The 12,531-nt window shown below is 46.2% G+C and overlaps 1 protein-coding gene across 1 annotated transcript in view; it reads right to left on the bottom strand.

The window, feature by feature from the left end:
* Positions 1–12,531, bottom strand: part of MTR (5-methyltetrahydrofolate-homocysteine methyltransferase) — a 345,546-nt gene that overhangs the window by 97,556 nt on the left and 235,459 nt on the right. The window contains 1 exon segment of the mRNA XM_030196515.1: positions 8,712–8,793. Coding sequence (XP_030052375.1) covers positions 8,712–8,793 — 82 coding nt within the window.

The raw sequence follows: 12,531 nt of genomic DNA, 5'->3' as shown, positions 1-12,531 counted from the left end.
TCAGCTGAGCTCCGGTCGGCCTTCCTTCCCTGCCTGTGTCCCGCCCTCGCCGACGGTACGTCACAAGAGGGCAGAGAAGGAAGGTCAGGCCGACGGGGGCTCAGCTGATCTGCGTGCTGCGGCGATGTAAGTTGAATTAATAGCGAACAGAGGGCCCGGGCCGGATGGAGGGGTGGCGGCGACCTCGGGGGGGGGGGGGGGGCCTTGAAAAACCCCCATTCCAATAGTAGCCCGTTTTAACGGGCTCAACGGCTAGTCATGACAGAAAACATACAGAGGACCCCCCTTCCAGGGGGTTTGTGCCCTTTTGCTGCAACAAAGCATCCAGGCCAGTGGAACGCCACTCATTTGACTAAAATTTACTATCAATTAAAATGTTCTATTACGTATTGTGTTGACATTGTAAGTAGTATACTATCTAGCTTATAATCGAAAAAGAAAAACACTTATATTTCGACCCAAATCGGGAGATGGGCGTTTTTCTCGCAAAAGCGCCCAAATCGGTATAATCGAAAGCCGATTTTGAGCGTTTCCAACTGCACTCCGTCGCGGAAATGAATAAAGTTGATGGGGGCATGTCGGAGGCGTGGTGGAGGCGGGACTGGGGCGTGGCTATCAGCTGAGGAGAGATGGGCGTCTTTAGCTGATAATCGGAAAAAAAAAGGCGTTTTGACCTCGATTTTGGGTCACTTTTTTTGGACCCTTTTTTCTCACAAACAAGTCCCAAAAAAGTGCCCGAACTGCCCAGATGACCACTGGAGGGAATCGGGGATGACCTCCCCGGACTCCCCCAGTGGTCACTAACCCCCTCCCACCAAAAAAACCCCACTTTAAAAACTTTTTTCCAGCCTGTATGCCAGCCTCAAATGCTGTACCCACCTCCATGACAGCAGAATGTGTTCGATCCTGTCACAGCCTTTCCCTGGGTCAGATGTGGCTCTCGGGTGCAGTACAGGGTCACATCAACATTGCATTGTGGTGGGTGTAGGGTATTGGGCTCCGTGATTTCATTAGCTTGTGTTACAGTCTCACGATGTTGGTAGGCTCTTCTCCCATGGTGCTTTTCCCCCTGCCTACTGGGTCAGAGTGTGCCCTGTTGTGTTTCCTGTTGTAGTCCATGCGGTAGTGGCCATTTTTGTAAGCCAGTTTTAGTTCCCTTTCCTGTGGTAGCCACGTTAGAGAACTTAGTTCTTACCTTGAATGTGGCTGAAAGAGGGCATTGTACAGCATTCTGCCAGCTCTGACCTACTGCTAATCTCAGTACCAGGGAGACTCGTTGCCAGTGGGGCAAAACCTCTGATCTGCAGTTAACTGAGTAAACGCGGTTATTCCAATAAAGGACGTTTTTGGAGAGATTAGTCTTCAGGTGTCAACTGGTGTGCCAATGTTATACAGCAGCAACAAGTCCTAGAGGCCTGCGTATATGCAGGTCCCTGGAGCACTTTTAGTGGGTACCGCAGTGCACTTCAGCCAGGTGAACACAGGCCCATCCCCCCCTACCTGTAACACTTGTGCTGGTAAATGGGAGGCCTCCAAAACCCACTGTACCCACATGTAGGTGCCCCCTTCACCGCTAAGAGCTATGATAGTGTTCTACATTTGTGGGTAGTGGGTTTTGGGGGAGGGGGGTTGGGAGCTCAGCACCCGTGGTAAGGGAGCTATGCATGTGGGAGCTTTTTCTGAAGCCCACTGCACTGACCTAGGGTGCCCAGTTGGTGTCCTGGCATATCAGGGGGGCCAGTGTACTACGAATCCTGGCCCCTCCCACGACCAAATGGCTCGGATTAGGATGTTTTTGAGCTGGGCGTTTTTAATTTCCATTATCGCTAAAAAAAAACAAACGCCCAGCTCAAAAACGTCCATTTTTCAAAAATACGGTTTGGCCCGCCCCTTCACGGACCCGTTCTCGGAGATAAACGCCCATGGAGATAGGCGTTTGCATTCGACTATGCCCCCCCACGCCATACTTTGTGTTATTTGAATATTTTTACTGCTATAACTGCCTATTGCTCATGTTTGATCTATTCTTACTGTACACCACTTTGAGTGAATTCCTTCAAAAAGGCGGTAAATAAATCTTAATAAATAAATAAAAATAAATTTAAAAATTGAGGGGACTATGTCTTCTTCTTTGTTGCCACAAAGTCTCAAGTTGGACTGTCCCCCACTGGCAGAGGAGGAAAAAAACACCTTCTTTGACAATTCACTGCCATTCCTCCCTGCAGTGGTGATCCAGGAAACTCCAGTTTCCAATCTCTTTTTAGGATCTGGAACCCAGAACACTAAGCTAGATTAGCCAAAATAACACTCTTTATATCCAAACTTGGAGTAGCCTAGTGGTTAGTGCAGTGGACTTTGATCCTGGGGAACTGAGTTCAATTCCCACTGCAGCTCCTTGTGACTCTGGGCAAGTCACTTAACCCTTCATTGCCCCTGGTACAAAATAAGTACCTGAATATATGTAAACCGCTTTGAATGTAGTTGCAAAAACCTCAGAAAGGCGGTATATCAAGTCCCATTTCCCTTTTTCCGTGGACCCCTGAGGCATCAGAAGCATCTGCCCTTGCCTTACACCTTTGGCATAGGAGGAACTGCTTACAATTACAGTAATCTATCCAGCGGGATCTCCAATGACTCCCTTTTTGGAGGAATCATAGCAGGAAAGACAAGGCAGTTGCTATAGGGCATATGCAAACTTGCTTTCGTCCTGGCACTATCACTGTGTGCCCTGAAACCTGCTTTGCTTGATCCAGAACATGAGCCACCCCTGAGCCTACTCAGGCATCTTTGAGGCTTAATCTCATCCAAACCATTACCAGTTTCTCCAGGTCTTCTCTCAGGCGCAGCCTGCTCACAAACAAAACCTGCTGTCTAGCTCTCTGCATCCACAGCCCCAAGAGCTGTCTGGCCAATGCCGTGATCACCAAGTCCCCAGCGGAGGTTCTAAAGAGGTAATAAATGGGCTCTGCCCTGTACTTTTTCCCTGGCCCTCAAACACTGCCCCATAACAAAAGCTAATTCTACTGAGGTTTTACTTTCTAGACATCACACTCCTCAAAAAGCCATACCACCTTCAACAAGGACATCAGTCTTCCTTTATACTGTTGCAGGAATGGATGCATGAATTTATGATACTTCAGGAGTCAGACAGCACACCAGAATGAGAGAGAAATCTTCTTTATTTGCCAGCAAACAAAGTAGAACATCAGCATTAAGTCTCTTCTTCTCTTTCTCAGCTCTCTTTGTCTCTCTCTCAGCTCTCTGTGTCTCTCTCTCAGCTCTCTGTGTCTCTCTCTCAGCTCTCTGTGTCTTTGTGGCTTCTGTCTCAGCTGCTTCTCTTCTTATGCTGTCTTCTCCTTCTTCTGTCTGTTCCTTCTGTCCTTCTTTTTCTTCTGAGCTCCTTCTGACGTAAACTGCTTCTTCTCCCACTTAAATACAGTTCTATCTAGCCTAGCCTAGCCCCCTTACTCTCCAATTGGTTAAGGAATAGATTGATTATCTTGCCTCAGCCAATCAGCTCTATACAAATATCAGTTACATAGGTTCCAGACATCCTAAACTGACCTATGACCTGGGGGCCCCTCAAGCTAGACATTTGGGCTCCAGAACTCCTACATGTTATTATGATTGATTTCTCATCTATAGCTTAACCTGGGTTCACTTAGAGGATAATGGATATTCTTACATTTATTATTCTCATATTCCTAGTACTAACTGCTAACTAAACTCTGGCATTCATTAAAGGGGTCAAGGGCCAGTCTTACTTAATGGCATACATATCAGTTATTACTTTCAAGACCATTCCTACATTTTACCTATAATTAATCAAGGAGAAGAGAGCTGACTAGTCCTGACCTCTTTTCACCTATCAGCTCCATACATCAAATCAGCCAGAACTATGGCTAAGTCAAACCATATGTTGATCTCTTCAACTACAGTTTTGCTTAGAAAGTCAGACAAAGAGTAATACAGAATTTAAAAAGGTTTCCTACATATTAACTACACAGAATACATATTCTAAAATAAGCATAATCAAATTCCCTATAAAACAAATCTAAACATCAGGAATATCTACATATTAAGCACTTCTAAATAGTATTTCAGCCTATTCCTTAAACTACAATATGTCATATGTCTGGCTCATGCCTGCTTGCAAAACTATTCAGTATGCCTAATAGTATACAAATGTTGAGCTAGCCTTCATCATTCACAAGGGACAGAGTTTCATTTCTCACTGACCTTTCTAACCTTTGGCTTAGCCAAGCTAGACATTGAAAATAATCTGAACCATCTGGCATTCCTTCACTTTAGTTGCAAGGTAAAAAATTGAACTTTTTAAACACCAGACTTTTAATATCATTTCTTTGTCCACTGCCTCAATACCACTGCTCCCAAGGCATCCATCTTGAGAATTTTTAGTTTCCTACTGCTTCCTGTTCTGAGGCCTGCCTCTGAAGTATACTTGATAAGCAGGGAAAGCATTCCTGGTTTGAACATCTTAGCTCCTGCAGGTCTACCCTTACCAGGTCTCACTGTCTGCTGAGCCACAGAGGCCCCCTTTGTAAGCCCTCTAAAATAGGGTCCCCAGACACCAACTCCTATCTTAGCCATTTTGAAGTGCCAAGAATCTTCCCAACTTGTGCAATTATGAAGGACATCTCCCTCCAGAGGAGAATCAACACCTAAGGAGCACTGCCTTCTAAACCAGGAAACTTGCTCCTCTCCTAAGGCTGCTGAGGGGATCACACCCCCACCACCGCCCCCTAGGGCAAGAGGACTGAACCATATTCAGTCTCTGTTTTGCAGTGGCCTGAGCTGAATCCCTCCAAAAATAGAAAACCAAAACTCACGAAACAAGTCCCCTGAACACTGAACTTCTGTATCACCCCCTCCCCCCTTAAAGAGATTGTTCAATTCCCTGCAAAACTCCAGGCATGATGGGAGATGGGGGGTGGGGGGGAACAGAGAGATCAAGAGAGAGGAGAGAGGAGAGAAAGTCTCAGAGGAAGACACAGCTTTTACATTTGAAAAGGCTACAAATGTCTGTCTTACATACTTTAGCTGGTCTCTGAGACCAAGTGACATGGGATTACATATAACATATAGTAACATAGTAAATTACGACAGATAAAGACCTATACGGTCCATCCAGTCTGCCCAACAAGATAAACTCATTTTACATGGTATGTGATACTTTATACCCGAGTTTGATTGATTTGTCCTTGCCATTCTCAGGGCGCAGACCGTAGAAGTCTGCCCAGCACTTTTCTTGTACTAAGCTTTGAAGCTAACATCGAAATTCCTTAATATTTACACTCAAGCCCATCCATATCTATTCAGTCACGATCAAGATGTAGACCGTAGAAGTCTGCCCAGCACCAGTTTCACTTCCCAATTACAAGCGTTGTCATCTAATCTCTGCTAAGATTCCGTGGATCCATTCCTTCTAAAAAGGATTCCTTTGTGTTTATCCCACGCACGTTTGAATTCCACTACTGTTTTCATCTTCACCACCTCCCGTGGGAGGGCATTCCGCATTTCCACCACCCTCTCTGTGACATTACTCCTGAGTCTGCCCCCCTTCAACCTCAACTCATGTCCTCTAGTTCTACCACCTTCCCATCTCCAAAAAAAGATTCATTTGCAGATTAACACCTTTCAAATATTTGAACATCTATATCATATCACTCCTGTTTCTCCTTTCCTCCAAGGTATACATGTTCAGGTCGGCAAGTCTCTCCTTGTATGAATTGCAACACAAATCCCATACCATTTTTGTAGCTTTTCTTTGCACCACTTCCAGTCTTGTTACATCTTTTGCAAGATATGGCCTCCAAAACTGAACACAATAATCTAAGTTGGGCCTCACCAACGACTTGTACAGAGGTAACAACACCTCCTTTCTTCTGCTGGTTATACCCCTCTCTATGCAGCCTAGCATCCTTCTGACTACGGCTGTCGACTTGTCGCATTGTTTCTTCACCTTTAGATCCTCAGACACCAACACCCCAAGGTCTCTCTCCTGAGTTGAGCTTACTAATCTCTCCCCTCCTATTCAGTATCTCTCTTTTGGGTTTCTGCACCCCCAAGTGCATCACTCTACACTTCTTGGCATTAAATTTTAATTGTATCTTCTGGGATGTTGATGTCTAGTAGTGCTTAGTTATGCTAGTAGTGCTTAGTATCTGGGTATGCCACATGCAAACTGACTAGCAGTGTTATTGTGAGTCATGCCCAACCAGCCATCATCGCACCAGTACCTCCTCCCTACCCACAATGATGAAGTAAAAGTAATTGATGAGACAATATCGTGCATAAAAATGCTCACAAAACAGATCAATGGTAAGATCACTACTCCGCCTTCACCCTTACAGTATATCAAACCATACAGTGTGATAATCACTATTACATAGGTGGGCACCCACCCGGATATTGGAAACACTTCTTCCATTTGTGAGCACTAGATCCAGCATCGACCCTTCCTTCGTCGGTTCCGTCACCATATGTCTGAGCAAGGCACTTTGACAGGCATCCACAATCTCCCTACTTCTTTCCGATTCTGCAGATGGGACATTCTGATCCACATCAAACTGAAATCTCCCTTTTCATACCAATCTTTTGAATATCTTCCATCAGATCCTTGTCTAACTTCTCTGTTTGTGCTGGAGGTCTGTAGATAACCCATGTGTGGATACAGGTTCTGTCTTTTCTTTCCAGGACGATCATAAAACTTCTTCCTTTCCCTAGGTTCCCCGCATTTCAACCGCTCTGATATTGTCTCTCACATACAGCGCCACTCCTCCACCTCTTCGGCCCTCTCTATCTTTCCTAAAAAGATTATAGCCCGGTACGGTCACATCCCATTCATGGGAATCGTTGAGCCACGTCTCCGTAATAGCAACAATATCCAAGTTTTCTTCAAACATCAGGGCTTGCAAGTCTTGAACCTTTTTACTTAGAATATGAGCATTTGTACTCATTGCTTTCCATATGCTTAATGATTGCTACTTTGTGTCCCATCCCTGGCAAGAAGAGCCTCTGGCAATACTGTCATGGAAAGGACCACACTCTTTGAACTGGCTCTGTGTCTCCTGCATCGAGAGCCACAACTCTCGCTTGACCTCAGGAGGTGCCCGATATGACCACTTGCTCCTATGGATATCGATCACTGTGGGAAAGCAATAAAATGCTGCTCATGGCACACCATACACAGCACTCTCCTGCATACTATTCTGTTGTGCATCCCTATACCTCCTGGCTCTCCCAACAAATCAGGCCTGACTTCCACTGACAAGTGCTGAAGCACTGCTCCCAATGCGCACATGTGTGCTCACACACATACACACAGGCCTCCCTTCTATTCCCAGCTGGCCTGCAGCAGCTAACTTCCACTCACAAATCTGCTGCTACACACAGTGCTGCTCCTCTCAGCTCCTGACCATTACTGTAAAGTGCTGAAGTATCAGTCCCAGCCCACACAAACATATGCTTCCTTAAGCTCCATGAAGCAGCTACTTCATACTTTCTGACATGCCACTACCTATATAGCATTGTACCTCCCAGCTCCCTCAGAAGATCTGAATTGAGCACTTCCGAAAGTGTTAACGCACTGCTTTTGGTGTGCACAAACACTGGCTTACTTTCAGTTTCTCAAATAGCTTTGAGCAGCTGCCTCCAGTTTACTATTTTGGTTACTACACACAGCACTGCTCCTCAGCTAGCTCTGGCTCAATGGCTTCCCTAGAGCATGTCCTGCCCCTTAAGACAAAGGCTTCAAAATGCTGCAGGGAGGGGAGGGAAAAGGGGAAGAGAAGGGGGATGTAGAAAAATTAGCAAAGAAAAACAGAAAGAATTATCTTGGGGTCTGCTAGGAGAAGGACTTGGACGCCTTCAGCTATCTTCCCAGGAAGCTTGCGACAGAAACCCTTTGAGCCAGAATCCTTCTGTTTGCTTATTCTCAACTGGGCAACCAGTTCTCTGAGACCAGAAGTACACTTCTGTCTGGAAGTGTATCCCGTGAAAATGCATTTGGAATTCACAGGATACACTATCTACTGGAGGCGAAAAACTGAGGGTCATGGCTGCATGATGCCCTATATAGAGCAGGGCTCACAAGTGTTCAATCTCTGCCTCCATCTGCTGGCTGGAAGGCATAATTCATGCATCTGGACATCTGGACTGGTCAAGTCTGGTAGACCATAAGGAAACTGTTAATTTAGAAACAATAATTAAGGGGACCTCCTAAAAATGTATAAAGATTAGGGCAAGAGCAAATGATATTAAAGCACCAAGTGATTAAGGGGAGGGTGGTAGGCTCTGCAATACTGGATTACGAATGGGTAAACTAGATAGGTACTGTAGTCCTTACATATACATACACACATGCATCTCTGTTGAGAAAATCTACCAAACACCATTCTGTTCACAGCTGGCATTTATGCTTCTCTTTCCCAATACTGATCACAAAGATTTGTAGCAGCAGTAGTAGTAATAACTTTCATTAGCATCAGAACCTCACCCTTTATAATTAGCCACTCTCTCCTTCGGGTCACAAAGCAATGTTTTTTTACATCCTTCATTACATGTCTTTGATGCCAATGGACTATAACATCATCAAACAAACCAAGCAGCACCCATAAGGAGATTATGTATCCCAGAGTACTTTAAGCAAGTTGCAGATTCTTAGCTAATAAAAAAAAGTGAGCACTCACAACCACCACACTCTTGGATGCATCCAGCACATGGATCACTGGTGCACTGTAGCGTGGTGCAATCTTGACAGCAGTGTGTGTTCTGAAAAGCATAAATAGGAATACTCATTAGTCCATCTGCTAGGCAGTGGAAATTAGAAACCAGCAATCAAGGGCAAGTTTCAAGTTACAGCCTGATATACTGCCTAATTATAGACTACCTAAGAGGTACACTTTAGCCTCCCCAAATAGCTGTCACTGACCACCTATGTTTCTATGCCTCTGCAATGGAAATACACCTATACATCTAAAAATTTTAAATGTGTGCATTTACAACTACTTCAAAGCACGAATACATATCAGGAAACCACTAGTTTGCACTTGGGATCTGAAGAAGTAATTAAAGAGACAATTGTTCTTACCTCTCTGGCACCTAAAAAACACCTTACAAATCCAAAAATTTTAGTTTTGGAGCTTGACTCCACAACTGTTACCTGTGGAATGTGCAATCTTGTAGAATCTGCTACTTACATGTGTAATTGCTGGCTTTTCAAAAATATAGATTTTTTGAAAAATAGCTGCTCCTGATGTACATGCCACCAAATGTACATGTTTTTCCTGTAGCCTTATATGTATTTTACAATAGGCTATTGACTTCAACATCTCTTTTCCTACCTATATGACTTTTGCAAGGTTGGGCTTCAAACTGGTCATCTTGAACTGGAGCACTGAATATCGGTGCTAGAGAAAAGATAACCAGTCACCCACCACACATCCGATCCCTCCTCTTTTCAACTGGTTATATTTTTGCTGGACATTGAGTTGTATGTAATTGGGCTGTTTTGGCAGGAAATTTTAAACTAAAGATTTGTCAGGTTAACTCTGAGAAGTAACTGGACAAATATTTTGAATACTGACCCCATGATTCTCTACCGGTGTTTAGGGACATTGTAAAATTTTAGAGTAAGCAATGTCTTTAGAACAAAGATAATTATTTAGAAAAATTATTAGCCTTCCCAGTCAAGTACCATTTCACCTTCTTTGCTCCACCCTGACCCTATATAAGAAAAGTTTAGTGGGTATGAGGATACAGATTTAGTAATGCAGCAATTTTATGGCAATCACTGCACCTGGAGTTAGCAAGGAGGGTTTTAGTTTTTTTTTTCTTCACTATTACAGATTTGAAGGAGGATGTGCAGTACTTTACTTCTTCCCAAGAGTATCATGTGGAGAGAGCAGTTAGGCAAGAAGAAAAAGGCTGAGCTCCATAAGTCTTCGTTTTTTTCTCAACCTAAACCTAATAGATAAGGTAAAATTATGTATAACCATACCTGATAATTTTCTTTCCATTAATCATAGCTGATCAATCCATAGACTGGTGGGTTGTGTCCATCTACCAGCAGGTGGAGATAGAGAGCAAACTTTTGCCTCCCTATATGTGGTCATGTGCTGCCGGAAACTCCTCAGTATGTCGATATCAAAGCTCCATCCGCAGGACTCAGCACTTAGAGAATTACACCCACGAAGGGACACTCTGCCCAGCTCACCACCGCCGAAACGGGGGAGGGGAATTAACCCAGCTCATCCCCACACAAGTGGGGGAGGGGAATCCGTCCAGCTCATCCCCGCGGAGCGGGGGAGGAACACCACACCCGCCGATGCGGGGGGATCTGGCTTATCCTGCAACCGCAACCGCGGGAGGAGCTGACTGACCCTAACACCGCCGAAGCGGGAGGGGTACAAAGCTGCCCTACAGCCGCACGAAGCGGGAGGGAGTGCCGGCAGAATTTATGTCTCAATCCAGCCCCGTAAAACGGAGGGGAGAGGAATGCAGCAGCTCACTGTAACACAAACTCGTCTCAACTCTTGAAGAATCCAAGTGAAAGAACTTGAACACGAAGTCTTTCTGAAATAACTGAAGACTAAACTTGAACCTGAAATGCAACCAGAATAAAAACAGAACAGATATCTGGGAGGGGCTATGGATTGATCAGCTATGATTAATGGAAAGAAAATTATCAGGTATGGTTATACATAATTTTACCTTCCATATCATCAAGCTGATCAATCCATAGACTGGTGGGATGTACCGAAGCAGTACTCACCCAGGGCGGGACATTGAAATCCCTGACCTCAACACTGAAGCTCCAAACCGGGCCTCCGCCCATGCAGCCACAGTCAAACGGTAATGCTTGGAGAATGTATGAGCCGAAGCCCAAGTTGCCGCCTTGCATATCTCTTCCAAGGAGACGGATCCGGCCTCTGCCATCGAGGCCGCCTGAGCTCTCGTGGAGTGAGCCTTCAGCTGGATAGGCGGCACCTTCCCCGCGGCCACATAAGCCGCTGCAATGGCTTCCTTGACCCATCTTGCCACTGTAGGCTTAGCAGCCTGCAGACCCTTACGAGGACCTGCAAACAGGACAAACAGATGATCCGATTTCCGGAAATCATTGGTCACTTCCAAGTATCTGAAGATGACTCGTCTCACATCCAGATATTTAAGAGCAGAGTACTCCTCTGGGTAGTCCTCCCTACGAAAGGAAGGGAGACAGAGCTGCTGATTCACATGGAAGCGAGAAACAATCTTGGGCAGGAAGGAAGGCACTGTGCGAATAGTCACTCCTGCCTCAGTGAACTGCAGAAAAGGCTCTCGACATGAGAGCGCCTGGAGCTCGGAAACTCTTCTGGCTGAAGTGATAGCCACCAAAAAGACTGCTTTCAACGTCAGGTCTTTCAGAGATGCCCTCGACAAGGCTTCAAAAGGCGGCTTCTGCAATGCTCTTAGCACCAGGTTGAGATTCCACGCAGGCACCACTGAGTGCAGAGGAGGGCGCAGGTGATTAACTCCCTTGAGAAAGCGCACCACATCTGGCTGCGAAGCCAGGAAAGCACCCTTCAGGCGGCCCCTGAAGCAAGCCAAAGCCGCTACCTGGACTTTAAGGGAACTGAGCGACAGGCCTTTCTCCAGACCTTCTTGCAGGAACGTCAACACTGAAGAAATTGGAGCAGTGAAGGGAGAAAGTGAGCCTGCTTCACACCACGCTGCAAAGATACGCCAAACCCTGGCGTAAGCAGTAGAAGTAGAGCGTTTCCCTCGCTCTCAGCATAGTGGCGATGACCTTGTCTGAGAAGCCCTTCTTCCTCAGACGCTGCCGCTCAATAGCCAGGCCGTAAGACCAAAGGGAGAGGGATCCTCCATCACCACGGGACCCTGATGTAACCGGCCCTGCTCCACTGACAGCCGCAGAGGATCGTCGACTGAGAGCCTGATCAAGTCCGCATACCAGGGACGTCTGGGCCAATCCGGACCCACCAGGATTACCCTGCCGGGATGCTTTGCCACCCGGTCTAGCACCCTGCCCAACATGGGCCAGGGCGGGAACACATAGAGGAGCTCTTGTGTCGGCCACTGTTGGAGAAGAGCATCTACTCCCAGGGATCGAGGGTCCCGTCCTCTGCTGAAAAAGCGCGGCACTTGGCCATTGGCCGATGACGCCATCAGATCTAGGCTCGGCTGGCCCCAGCGCTTCGTGATGTCCAAGAACGCCTGAGCAGATAGTTGCCACTCTCCGGGCTCCAAGGTATGGCGACTGAGAAAGTCCGCCTTGACATTCATGACTCCGGCAATGTGGGCCGCTGAAAGCTGCTCCAGGTTCGCTTCCGCCCACTGGCAAAGACTCATAGCCTCCTTGGCTAGAGGGGCGCTCTTGGTACCCTCCCTGGCGGTTGATATAGGCCACAGCCGTGGCATTGTCCGACAGGACCCGTACAGGCTACAACACCAGTACCGGGATGAACTCCAATAACACCAACCGAATGGCTCTGAGTTCCAGGAGGTTGA

Source organism: Microcaecilia unicolor, chromosome 3 (assembly GCF_901765095.1).
Source record: "Microcaecilia unicolor chromosome 3, aMicUni1.1, whole genome shotgun sequence".
NCBI lineage: Eukaryota > Metazoa > Chordata > Amphibia > Gymnophiona > Siphonopidae > Microcaecilia > Microcaecilia unicolor.
This window is presented reverse-complemented; position numbering and strand designations above follow the sequence as displayed.